General features: G+C 33.4%; 1 protein-coding gene across 4 annotated transcripts in view; it reads right to left on the bottom strand.

Moving 5' to 3' along the window:
• MLLT3 (MLLT3 super elongation complex subunit) overlaps positions 1-14,644 on the bottom strand; it is a 297,894-nt gene that overhangs the window by 131,683 nt on the left and 151,567 nt on the right. For all 4 annotated transcript variants that reach the window (XM_036738103.1, XM_036738120.1, XM_036738112.1 and 1 more), the window contains one exon: positions 5,310-5,392. In XM_036738103.1, the coding sequence (XP_036593998.1) occupies positions 5,310-5,392 (83 nt within the window). The remainder of the gene's footprint in view (positions 1-5,309; positions 5,393-14,644) is intronic.

The following is a 14,644-nucleotide window of genomic DNA, read 5'->3' as shown; positions in this document are numbered from 1 at the left end:
ACTAATAAAAAAATGTAAAGGAAGGGGATTTAGTAGTACCAAATCTTAAACTATACTATAAGGCAGTAATTACCAAAACTATCTGGTACTGGTTAAGAAATAGAAAGGTAGAACAGTGGAAGAGAATAGACAACAGTTCGTAGCAGCAAAATGACTAAAGTAACCTTGTATTTTACAAATGTAAAGACTTAAGCTTTGGGGGTGAGAATTCATTATCTGGCAAAAATTCTTCAGAAAGCTGAAAAGCACTATGGCAGAAATCGTGCATAGACCAGTATCTTACAGCATTTACCAAATACATTCCAAAGGTATAGTGTCCCATAAGCCCAAAGCCCTACTCCTACCCCCAGTTAATAAGGGAAAGACTCACTATTTGATAAACTAGAAAGCAGTATCAGAGACCAAAGTCTCATATCATATGCTACTACAAGCTTCAAATGGATAAAGGACCCAGATTTAAAAGGGAACATCATAAATAAATCACAGGAAGAAGGAAGAAATTACCTTTTAGATCTAGGGATATGAGAAGAATTCATGATGAAATGAGGGATAGAGAGAAACACAGAAAATTAAACAAATAATATTGACTACATAAAATTTAAGTTTTTGCACAACCAAAATTAATGTACGTAAGATTAGAGTGGAGATATTTAACTGTGAAAATCTTTGCAGTAAGATTTTTTGACAAAGGTCTTGTTTCCAAGATATATGAAATGACTCAAACATTTAAGAATAAGAGGCATTGTCCAACTGTTAAAAAAGGAACCAATTCTTAAGAAAAGAAATCCAAACTACATACAAAAAAAATGGTCCAAATCACTAATAATTAGAGAAAAGAAAGAAAAACAAACTCAGAGATTCCATTTTAAATCCATTAGATCAGCAAAGTCTGCAAAAGAGAAAAATGAGAAATGCAAAAAAAAAGAGGAAAATAGGCATATATTATTAATTAACTGCTATAGGTGATGTGAATTCGTTCACATTTTTGGGAAAGCAATTTGCAACTTTTGCTCCAAAAGTTACTAAACTGGCCATATGCTATTTGACCCAATGATGTGACTACTATATCAATACCCCAAAGAGAGAGAGGAAAAAATTCTACACATGCAAAAAATAATAACAACTCTTTTTGTGATGGCAAGAACTAGAAATTGGAGGATGGCTGAAAATATTATGATATATGAATGTAATGAAATATTATCCTGCTAGGGTAGGGTAGCTTAGCGGCACAGTGGATAGAGCTCCAGTCCTAGAGTCAAGAGGACTAGAGTTCAAATTCACCTCAGACACTTATTATGCTGTATAATCCTGGGGCAAATAACTCAACAGTGATTGCCAAGGGAAGGAGGGAGGGAGGGAGGGAGGGAGGGAGGGAGGAAGGAAGGAAGGAAGGAAGGAAGGAAGGAAGGAAGGAAGGAAGGAAGGAAGGAAGGAAGGAAGGAAGGAAGAAGGGAGGGAGGGAGGGAGGGAGGAAGAAATGCTATCATTCTGTAAAAAATGAGGGAAAAGATAGTCTGAAAGAGGCATGGAGAGATTGATATGAACTGCTGCAGAATGAAGTGAGCAGAACCAAGGGAACTATTTATACTATAAGGAATAATGTAAAAACCAACAACTTTAAATGATTTAAGAGCTCTGATTACTAAAATATTCAACCATTATTGCTACCCAGCTCCTAACTAGTGACGGATTAAACATGGAGAATGAAATACAAATTTTTAGATGTGGCCAATACGGTTGTTTCACATAACTAAGAATATTTTTATAATGGTTTTATTTTTCTTCTTTTTTCCCCACACCAATGCCAGTAGGGGAAAAATGAATAGAGAGACCATAAATGCTCACTAGTTAAAAAAACTTAAAAATAATTCTAATTTGATGGCTTAAATTTCTACATAAGCTGTCAGATACCTGTTTTTTAAAAAAGGTCTTAAAGGAAATGTCTAATGAAACAATCATTTTCTTCTTTTCTGACATCTAACTTTAAAAGTAAGAAAATTCTAAAACATAAAAAACTGGAATGTTATCTTTTTGTCCCTCAACTCTACTAAGTTGTTTTCTATTAATACCTGTTTGATACCCGAAAAACAGCCATACACATCAGTGCAGGGTGGCAAGTTGCAGAGATGAAAATATAAAATTGACAGAATGGCTATGAAGTTTTCTTTACATGATCATAACATTTGTAACTAGTGGGAATTTAGAGTTTATCTGGTTGAAATCCCACACAGGACATGGGAAAAAGGAATTATATTCTTGAGGTATCTAGGTGGCACAGTCACTAGAGTGCCAGGCTTGGAGTCAATTCAAATCTGGCATTTAGCATTTAGCTGCTGTGTGATCCTAAGCAATTCACTTAACCCTGTTTGCCTCAGTTTCTTCATATGTAAAATGAACTAGAGAAGGAAATGACAGACTGCTCCAGTATCTTTGGAAGAAAACCTCAAATGGGGTCATATAGAGTCAGACACAACTGAAACAATTAAACAAGTGCAAATATCTCATTTTACAGATGGAGAAAGTAAAACACAGTTTAAATAATTTGATCCGTCACAAAAGTGACATTTACTACAAAACCTGCTACTTCTAATGTATTTCCATACCTAACACCACCAAAACTACACTCCATATTACATAAGCTCCAAATCTGTCATCTTGACTCTTCTTTTTCTCTCTCTCTACATTTAATCAGTAGCTAAATCTTGGTAATTCTACCTCTGTCCCATCTTTCACAAACACTCTCTATTTTGCCGCCATTCCCCATTAGTGATGTCATTAAGTGAAATAGCCTGCCTTCCCTGGAAGAAGTGGATATCTCACCAAAGATATCCAATCAAGGGTGGATGAACCTGTCAGGGTTGCTGTAGAAGAGATTTTTTGGAATAGATGGCTTCTAAAGTCCCTTTCAACTATGAGTTTTCTGTGATTTTGGACATCTCTACCATGGAAATTATAACCTCTCCACAACTAGAAGGTATTCTTCATAAGATGCTATGACCAAAACAAAAACAAAAGCAAACCATTACCTAGTAAAGAATCTTCCAGATGTTAAGCCTCTCCACACTTAGTTACAATAGGACCTAGACAACAGATTCAGATTATGACATGCTCCTTACTAGGCAATGCCAGTTCCTAACAAGCTAGGAAACAGGAGCTTGGGTTTCAGTAATATGGTCTTCAAGAATACTGGGTCCTCTCTTTACATTGAGGATCACATAAATATAATGACCCAAATGAAAATTCAAAGCATCAAAGGGTTCGGTGTACTGCTGGTGATAATGTTGCCTATATCAAAATATCTTACTAAAAAGCACTAGTCAGTTAGTCAACAATTATTAAGCACTACAATTGGATGATACTGTGCTAGACCCAGAGGGGAACAGTAATTGAAAATGACCCATTTTGCACTCTCTTGGAATTTACCATCTAATAACAGAAACAAGAAATGTAAGCAAATAACTATAACACAAAGGGGAAGTAATACAAAAGCATGAGGGGTTAAAAAAAAGTAAGTATCATTCAGAGGGAAGCAGAGATCACTTCTGGAAGGAAAAATTAGGAGAGATTTCAAGGAGGAGGTAATGAAAGAGTAAGACTTTGAAGAGTTGTTAGGATTCCCATTTGATTCTCTTGATTGGGGCAGCTAAATGACTCAGGAGTGAGTAGAGAATGGGGCCTAGAATCAGGAAGACCTGAGTTCTAATTCAGACTCAGACACTTACTAGCTTTATGACCCTGGGCAAGTCATTTAACTTCTGTTTGCCTCAGTTTCTTCTTGTGTAAAATGTTGCTAACAATAGCACCTCCCAGGGTGATTGTAAGGATCAAATGTAATAACCTTTGTAAAGGGCTTGGCACAAAGTAAGTGTTATATAAGTTTTAGCTGCTGTTGCTATTATTAAATCAAATTCAACAAATATAAAGCACCTACTATGAGCAAAGCATTTTCTTAGATGCTCTCAAGGAATAAAGAGGAAACAGATATCTAAGGTAATATTGAATGATATTAGCAAAAACAGGGAAACAGAAAAGGCATGTGGCATTCTCAGAAAATGATAAGTCATCCAATTTGGCTGAAACATGGGATATGTGAAGGGGAATAGCAAGAGATAAGACTGGAGAGGTATATAGATATACCATGGATATCCATGCAATCCAAGCTCAGGATACTGGACTTTATTCATTAGGCAATGGGTATCACTGAAGTTTTATGAGCAAAGAAATGTTATGATCTAATCTACATAACAGGAAAATCGATCTGATTTGATGGATTGAATAGCACTGTTATGTAGGATAGACTGTAAGAAGGAGCAAGCAGAAGGTCTTCACATAATCAAAAAGAATCAAAGAAGAATAAATGAACAAATTTTAATTTGTTGTGTAAATCAGTCTACAAACTATTACTGGCATGACAACTCAAGGAATTCATTCTATCTTCAATGACAAAAGTGATATTCAAATATAAGGAATTATCATTATAACAGTCATATTACTATATGTGCTTTCAAAAAAAATCTAAAAAGTGTTTTCTTTATGTTGGTTTGGAATAAAAGAGGAATACAATCCATTTCTAAATATCAAAATGTTTTGAGACTCCTACAACCAAAATCCACAACTGTTAAGACACATTTCCTGATGATAAGGCTGCTTACTATATCCTAAATACCCTACGTGTGTATTTTCTAAACCTGAGAGAACAAGCTCTGTGAACTAGAGCAACTTTGTGGGCAAAGGAAAAATATGAAACATTTTAGACTATATCTCATGAGACTGTAGATAATTTAGAATAATTCTTAAGGTAATTTTCAATCTGTTAACATCTTAAACTGTAATAAGTATATATACATTCAATAAACTCCTTCCAGCTAAATATCAAACACCAGAAATGGTTCTTTCCCAGGAAAAAATCAAATGGTGCTGGTATTATGAGATGGAACAATGCTAAGTTTCAAGGACAAAAGCCTAACTTCCATTTTCCTTATGACAAACATGCAACAATTTTTTGTTCTACAAAACGATTACTCAGAAGAATTATTGATTTTTCCTAATTAAGAAGATTGAAAATATGAGAAAAAGACAAATTAAAAATCTCTCCTATTCTAGAAACTTACTTTTCTATTCCTGATTATGGATAATACCACACAGTACTCCCAGAGGGGGAAAAAATTAAATTTGATTTGATTTAAAATATTCTCGTAATTAAAATATTGGCACATCAAAATAGCTGCATCATTATTACATAATAAATCATTCAACAGAGTTTCAAAGGGGTTTTCCAGAGATTGACATAATAAGTGAATGCTACATACCTTGTTTTTAAAATAAACCTCAATTGGCAAAATGAAACCAGCGTACCCAGATTCTTCTACTTTGTAAGGTGGATCTTTGCACACTGCAACATGGGGGAAAAAAAGAAATACATGAATAAAGAAAAACAGAACTTTTAAAAGAAAAATAAATAACATTAAGATAACAGTAAGATCCATTAAGCACCTTTGTACAATTCTAACCCACCTGCCCAATACCTTAATCAATCTTACCCTTTGGGTTGATTTCTAATGATTTTACAGTAATCCCTTCCACAATGCAACTTTGCTCATCATAGTTTTGATATATCATGCCAGCAGAAGAAATTAAATGGGAATTTGGGGAAAGAAGCCACAGATGACACAGAAATGGTTTAGAAACTCAGAAATGCATAAAATATATGTATAGTGTTAGATAATATCAACATCTTTTATCTTTCAATATCATAATAATTCTGACTTCTTCCCTCTGGTACAAAAGGAGGGCCAAAAAATTTTACTTTATGCACTCCTTTCCTTTACACCCCCTTCACTCCCCACAATATGGAAGGGACAACTGTATTTTAAACAAAGGTTTATTGCTATAATGTTATTGCTTAATGTTTATTTTTAGATATTGCTACACATTTGCCTTCTCATTCTTATTACAGCAAAGGTCCCCAAGATGAAGGTCAGTATAAAAATAATAGATTACAAAGATACATTTAAGTATTATTCAATCAACTGTCATCATCCCCCAACTCTTTAATTTAACAAGCAGTTATGTGTTAGGCAAGGCGCTAAGCACTAGGGAGCACTAAGGAAGAATAAAGACAATCCCCATCCTCAAGAACTTTATATTGTAAGGGGGAAGACTCATTGCCGGTGTCTTGACTTTTGTCTTGCCACTGGACTCCAATGACTCTGGAGGATAGAGGGAGGCTGATGACTTTGCGCAGCTCTACCTCACTTAAATCCAATTCCCACGCAAGTAAGACATTACCCTGGAAATGTTGTGATGACCAACAACAAGAGAGGGTCTCCAAATAAATCCAAACCTCTGGAGACAAAATTCCTGAGTCAAAAAGGAGCTTTATAATGTATGGGAAGGAAACAGGAACAGGTTTCTTCCCTGTTCATACCAAGCAAAGAAAGGAATCCCTTGAATAGTACCTATAACCATGAACCTAAAAACAATCAATAAATCCTTACTGAATGGTTTCAGAGAAACCTGGGAAATGATATAAAGTGAAGTGGGAAAATAATTACACAAAAATATTGTAAAGAAAAACAACTTGAAAAGATTTAAGAACTGTGATCAGTGCAATAACAACCTGGATTCCATAATATGCAAAGTAAAACATGGTATGATTTTCTGACTGGGACATGATATACTTAGAGAGCAGATAAAGACGTATATTTTTTAAACATGGCCATGTAAGAATTTGTTTTGCTTCACTTAACATGTATGTATGTGAATGTACGTGTGTGTATGTATGTATGTACGTATATGTGTACATATGTGTGTATGCACATACATACACATACACACACACACACGCTACAAAGATTTGGGGTTGGGTTTTTCTTCCAGTTGGGGGACTGGAGACGAAATATGAGAGGAAAGACAGATTTTGATTAGTTGAAAAAAATTGTTTTTAAAAAAGCCACACTTATCACCACATAAATAGGTTAACACAATAGGAAAAGCTTCTTCCAAGCTACCACGCTACGGTATACCAGGCACTTAATATGGAAGACTTAATTTTTTCACCTCCTAAACTTGTACTTTGGGGCCCCTCTAATCAAATTCCTGCATGCCTCACATAGCCTAGTTTAACTAGGTGGCCCTTGACATGCCTCATCATCCTCCCTGTCAACCTTCTCACCAGTAAAGCTGCTGCTGGATACTTTTCTTTCTAATTCTGAGACAGGAATCAAATTAATATTGTCATTGCTAGTTAATAGGATATGTCAAACTACTCCTGCATGCAATCAAAAATTTAGAAAATAAAACAAGTATTAATGCTATTCCTAAACACAAATGTCAATTATATTCAGGATGTCTAATTCATTTATAGAAATTCCCCAAGCAAAGGTTACTTTATTTCCATGAAATCCTTTGTGTGTTTAACCATTCCAATGGCACTTGAAGGAAGTTTATTCTGTGGGCTGCTAAAGGCATGAGCAAAGATACAGATATTTCAGTATGATGACCTCAGCATAATTCTAATTTTCAATTTTGCATGGAAATTACTCCTATTACAAGGAACAGATATTAATGGATTCATGTTATGTCTCAAGGTCATTGACTGTTTTTAACCTTCCAAATGAATTAAACTATGTTATGTCTTAATGGCCTACAAATTAATTTTTTTACAATTTTGAACTCATATCTAGATCCCATTTCAAATGCAATTTTTCTATTAATAATTGTGGAAGTATCTGTAAAATAGTATGGGTTTCCCCACTTAAATGACACGATGCAAACTTTACAAATACAATGTGACTTTGAATGTAAGTTTCTCTACCAAGAACAAAGTCAAATTGGGGGAAGTGTCATTTAACTTTTCAAAAAAATTACAAATCAAATCATCAATAAGAACTTCTCAACCATTCTGAAAAAGTATATTGAGAGAAAAAATGAGAATGGATAATAAATTAACTCATAAAGCACTCCCTTCCATAAATTACTTCCATAATGAACTATTTACTTACTATTCACTATTCTCATCTCTGATTCCATACCTTTGCTCATATACCATGCACCATTGCTTGGCAGAGACTCCTACTTACATCTGCTTGTCAAGCCAAGTTCCTGCCTTTGAGGCTCTATTCTACACTGCCTCTTCCATGAAGTCTTCCCTAACGTCTCCACATAACAGTGAACTCTCTCTTTAAATTTTTCATGACTCTTGTAACATAATTTTGTTTAGTGTTAACTGAAGAAAAACTAAAAATAGATAAAATGAAAAAAATTAAACATTGTGGTCTTATAACCAAACTTGTATTGTAATCAATGGCCTTTAACATCAAGAATAGAGAACATCTGTACTCATACAATTAATAAATGACTAAGGAATATATTTTTAACTAATAAAGATCCACGGAGACAGGATATTTAGTTGAAGGCTGAAAGACCCAGGTTCAAGTACTGCCTCTGATATATACTGGCTGTGTGGCCCTATACATCACTTAGCCTCTCAGTTCTCAAGCTCTAAGACCATAACTTGTAAGGAAAGTATTAATCAGTATTAAGAGAGAAAGTTTCCTCATTGTAAGAACTTTCAAAAAAAATTTTAAAGATAAATACAGAAAGCAATTTGAGGAATAACAGTAGGCAAGAATTTTGTCCTCAACTTCACAACCCTTGGCAAGTCTCTCTACTTTCAAGGCAAACTGTTATTGCTTAGGTATTGGCTTGGCTTTAGCGGCTATACCAGTTTGAATATTTTAGTTAAGAACATGGCCAAGTTGTGCATTGATAATTTTTGGTTTTATTTTATTCAATGTACAAGTCCCCTTGGAAAGGTAAAAAGCTGAATTGTCTCTATATGTACTAATCATTACCAGTGTTTTCCTTTGACGCATATTCAGCCAAATATCCATTTCAGCTCAAGAGGCTTGAACTATACTCCCTCAAGAATTAATTTCCATCACGTCAGAGTCTCTTAAAATAATTGGTGCCCTTCCTTCTCTCTTTGGAGTGAACTAGCACTATTACTACCACTAGTAAATAAATACTAGACCATTACTAGTGTCTAGAAGTCTGAGAACTTTGGGGAAACTCACCATGTCACCACTAAACATGGTCTAATTTTTGAGACTTTTATATAAGATTTTCCAAAGAACAAAAAACCCCAGATGTGTTTGTTTGGAAGGGGGGGGTAAAACCAAAAAGCAATGGCTGATTCTACAACTGCTTCTAAAAAAAAGGGGAAATGGTTTACTTCCTCTTGGATGATTACTTCCTTCATTTTCCTGGTAAAAGAAAAAAAAACAATATAAAGCAAATCTGCTTTTGCTTGTTGTCTTTTTAGCCAGACATGGACCTTTTCATCACAATTCTAATAATAATATTCAGTAATGGTATGGAAATCACAGAATGTATATCTGCCTCTCATAGTTCCTTCAGTACCATACAAAAGAAATACACCTAGTAAGAGAAACTTGGTAGCTGAGGTGATGAGGTAGTTGGTGATAAAGATGAGAAGACTCTAAGTCTAAAGACTTTTTGTCTAAAGGAAGGCAGTTTTGTAAGGCGCCTTAAATTTAGAAAAATAATTTATGAAAAGGCCTAAGAGAGGAAATATCTAGTAAAATAGGAGTCAGGGAATGGCGGTAATTAAGAAGGCAGGATACATGAACTGCCTCACAGCTCTCTACTGGATGACAAGTTATTTATTCAGGATGCCTCACTATTAAATACACTATAGGCACTCAAATATTCCTCATCCTTTTTTAAAATTTAGTTATTTATTTTTAGTTTTCAACGTTTACTTCCATAAGATTTGGAGTCCCAATTTTTCTCTCCATCTCCCCCCTCCCCTCACCTCAAGATGGCACGTAATTTGATATAGGCTCTACACATATATTGAACCTATTTTCATGTTACTCGTGTTGTAAAGAAGAATTAGAACCAATGGAGAAAACTGCCAGAAAGAACAAACAAAAGAAAAAAAAAGAGCAAATAATATGCTTCCATCTGCATTCAGACTCCATAGTTCTTTTTCTGGATATGGACAGCATTTTCCATCAGGCTCTCAAATATTTCTCAAAGGCCATATAGTACCAGAGAAAAATGAGAAGTGGGAAAGGGCGTTACCAATGACAAATGTAATGCTACTTAAGCTAAGATTAAAAGGAAAACAAGTGGGAAAGAATCTGTATAGCACAGGTTCTCTGATAAATGTCCCAGTGTCAAAAAATATTAAGAAAATTATTCAAATACATCAAGAACAAGCATCAATCACCAATTGACAAATGGTTTAAGGACATGAACAAACAGTTCTCAAGGGAGGAAACCCAGGCTAATTTATGGTCATGTGAAAAAAAATCTCCAAACTACTATTAATTATTGAAATACAAATTAAAACAATCCTGAGATTGCACCTCAGATCAGTAAGATTAGCAAGAATGACAAAAAAGGAACATGATAAATATTGAAGGAAAATAGGCACATAAATGCACTATTGGAAGACCTATGAATGACCAGAACCATTCACGAAAGCAATTTGGAATTATGCACAAAGATATTACTAAACAATGCAAGGATTTTGACCCAGTTAAAGGACTGCTAGGTCTGTACAAAAAAATAAAAGACCTTAAAGAATTAGAAAAAAATCCTATATTTACAAAAATATTTATAGCTGCTCTTTTTGTGGTGGAACAAAATCTGGAATCTAAAGGCATGTCCATCAATTGAGGAAAGGCTGAATAAATTTTGTAAACATGATTAAATACTACAGTACTGTAAGAAATGAGAAACTACATTATTTAAAAGAGCCATGGAAAGACTCATATGAACTGATGCAGATTGAAATAAGCAGAACCAGAAGAATAATTTATACTATAACATCAATTTTATTAAATATTATCAATTATGGTCATTATAATATATGTTATAACTATTATGTTATATTATGAATATTAAAATTAATATTTTTAAACTTTTATAAATTAATGAATAAACCAATCAGAACCATGAAATAATTTACACAGTTAACAACAACACTTGAAATACAAACAACATTGAAGAACTATAATCAATACAATGATGATCCATGATTCCAAAGGGCCAGGTATGAAACATATGATTACCTGACAGATGGGTGATGGATTTAAAGTGCATAATAACATAGAGATATGCATAAATATACATTTCCATACAATATGTATGTATATATGTGTATACAAATACATGCATTTGTATACAAATACATATACATGTGGATATATTTGTATAATGCAGGCATATGTGTGTGTATATAATATGTGTATATATATGTGTATATATATATATGTACATATGTGTGTGTGTGTATATATATATATGCATTTGTATACAATCAATGAGGGAATTTGTCTTGACTATGCATATTTGTTACAAGGAACATGTTATTCTTTTCTCTTTCTTTTTTTAATGGGGCAGAAGATGGGAGGAAGAGATAATAGATTTCCATTCATGAAAAGAACAAAAACAGAAGGGGAGGGAGATATTCTACAGATGTGGAATGATGCAAGCCCTTGCCAGGAAAGGTAATTATGAAGTTAGTTTTACTGAAGTGTTTTAGTCAGTCAAAAAGATATACCGTGGAGTTAATTTGTAAATAGTGGTAAAAACATATCAATAAACCTTTTTTTTAAAAGGACAACGATATACACAATGAGCAAAATAAAAAAGTAAATGGAAAGAACAACAACAATAACAAAGGGAATAACAAATAACAATTACGATAAAACCAACTAAATTCTGCTCAGTTATCATGATCAAGATTGGCTCTAAAGAAGACATGAAAATACAACTCTCCTCCCTTATTTCTTTGCAGAGGTGAGGGACTATGGGTGTGGACCAATGAACGTAATATCAAGCATTTTCACTATGTTGGTTATTGTTTGCTTAACTTTTTTTTCTTTCTCTATTCTTTAATATGTGGGTTTGTGTTCCAGGATGACACAGGAGAATTGATACTGTGGGACATGTGGGTAATGTAAAAACAAAAATGAAATTTATTTTTAAAAAAATAAGATATCTTTTAAAAGATTTTCCTAACAGCATTATATGCAATTTTTTTAAGTGGGAGCAACTAAAACACACAACAGGGGAATGGTTAAATAAATCATAGTACATTAAGATAATGTAATTCTAAAATGCAATAAAGATCAATAAGTATGAGAATAACAAGGCTATCTGGAGATACTTTTATGAAATAAGAAGTAGAGAAAAAGACAAATATAAAGATGGAGCATACACTAGCTTCAATCACATAAGGACAAGTAAATGAGATTGAAAAAACAAAGAAATTTTAAGGGTAATTAGAGAATTAAGGGTACTTATTGTATCAAAAATAGCCAATTTTAAATGTATTTAGTGAGCATGTTTAGTAATATGTATAATTTCAAAGCAAGGATACTTCTGGGCTCTTACCTATTCCAAAAGAAGGAAGGATTATATAGAAAACTCAACATAGGATTAAGGGTTATCCCCAAAAAAGATATTATAAAATCAGACAAGTCTAATTGAGATATCCAAATTTTGAAGCTAAATATGACAAGGATTAGCAAAAACAGCCTTGTCAAAAACAAACCCCAATGACAGTTAACCATGTCCTTGCTAAATTCATAATTCTGGCAAAAACAAGAATTTTGATTCTTTTTCTGGAGAATATTTAATCAATAAGACCAACATAATGTGGTAGAGCTTCAACATATGACCAAAAGTTGACTTCATAGAAACATTAAAAGAAATATATCTGAAATCTATCAATAAAATGTTCTGTTTATTCATGACAGATAACTTACCAACAAGCAAAATAACCTAGCTTATTTCATTTCACCCTGTGGTTTTGGGATCTTAGGAATCATGAGCCAGCACATTGCTCAGCTTTATAATTACTATATGTGGGACATGAGGAAATGATCCTGAGAGAAGAAACTACTTACAAAATCTGGTTAAAGCCAACTATTCTTAAAAGGAAAGATAAGTACAAAAGGGGGAGAGCAGTATGCTAGATCTCCTTAGAAAAATGGCATTGATAAAGGAAACTTGATGTTGCTCCCAAAAGAAACTCCATCTAAAGAGACTCCAGGCATTTTCACTGGCTATTTGTCTCCCAAACTTGGAATATTCTGCCCCCTCATCTTCCTTAAAGTATCACTAAAATCCCATCTTCTATGAGAAGCTTTTCCTGGTCCCCCTTGATGATGGTGCCTTCCCTTATGTTGATTATTTTCTATTTATCTTGAATCTATATCATTTGTACATAGTTGTTTGCATGTTATATCCCCAATTAGACCTTGAGCTCCTTGAAAGCAGGGGTAGTCTTTTACCCGTTTTTTATATCTCCAGTACGAAAGTGTTGGCACATAGTTGGTAAATGTGTACTGACTAAGAAATACTTGGCATGGCCACAAAAATCTCAAATTTTATTCACAATTATCATTTTAAAAATTAACAGTTGACAATGTCAAGAAACAAATAATCTAGGCAAATGTGGAACAAGTAAAGACTATAAATTCAAGCTATATTTTGATTAAAATATAATGTAAATTTTAATAAGAACATTAATATTACATTTGCTTTAGGAACCCTACTAAATCTGTAGAAAAAGTGCTATTAATGATTTTGTAATAGTTTTTAGTAAATCACCAATGTGAAAATTATTATTAGTATGTTCATTTTATTTTGCATTGATATGGGTTTATCCGTATGTCTTTGTATTCTTCCTATTGGTGATATAGGATGTTGACATAATACTCTATCATGTTAACTTGCCATAATATCCTTAACCACTGGGCACAAAAATTCTGATTTCAAGTTTTTATTCTTATAAATCATAAATAAAGCAGCTATATATATATATATATATCCAAGTAATATTTTCCCTCTTAATATTTTAATACCATGGCCCAAGAAATGGCAATCACATGGACAATAGGCATGCTCAGTTCAGTGACTCTTATAGGACATAACTAGAAGGCTCTTGAGAAGGTTTGTACCCCCTAGAACCACACCAATAACCATAAAAAAAACTGTTTCCTCTCAACCATATGAATAACAAAAATTTTTTTTTTTACTTCTATGGTTTGACTAGCATTTACAATGATCTACTATGAATAACTTAGCTATTCTCAGTAATACAATGACCCGAGACAATTCTGTAGGACTTATGATGAAAGGTACTGTCCATCTCAAGAGAAAGAAGTGTTGGAGCCTGAATGAACAGAATGACCTACATGGAAATGTGTTTTGCATAACTATACATGTATAACTTATGTCAAATTATTTCCCTTCTCAATGGGATGGGGGAAGAGGGAGGGAGAGAATTTGGAATTCAAAATTTGAAAAAAAAATGCTAAAACTTTGTTTTTACGTGTAATTGGGAAAAATGAAATATTAAATTAGATTTTAAAAAGATTTAAAAGGATCACAGGAGAAAAGAATGATTTTCATTACAAAAAAAATTAAAAACCTTCTGCACAAACAAAAGCAATGAAATTTAAAACAGAAATGAAAAAGCTAACTAAAAAAATATTTTTGTAGTCAATTTCTGATAAAGGTATGTTCTATATAGGGACATATAAGAATATATAGCAAATTTCTGCAAATACACAACAAGAGCCATTTCCCTAACAGACAG

The sequence above is a fragment of the Trichosurus vulpecula genome, chromosome 1, assembly GCF_011100635.1.
Source record: "Trichosurus vulpecula isolate mTriVul1 chromosome 1, mTriVul1.pri, whole genome shotgun sequence".
In the NCBI taxonomy this organism is placed as follows: Eukaryota; Metazoa; Chordata; class Mammalia; order Diprotodontia; family Phalangeridae; genus Trichosurus; species Trichosurus vulpecula.
The sequence above is the reverse complement of the archived record's forward strand: the minus strand, read 5'-3'. Positions and strand labels throughout refer to the sequence as shown.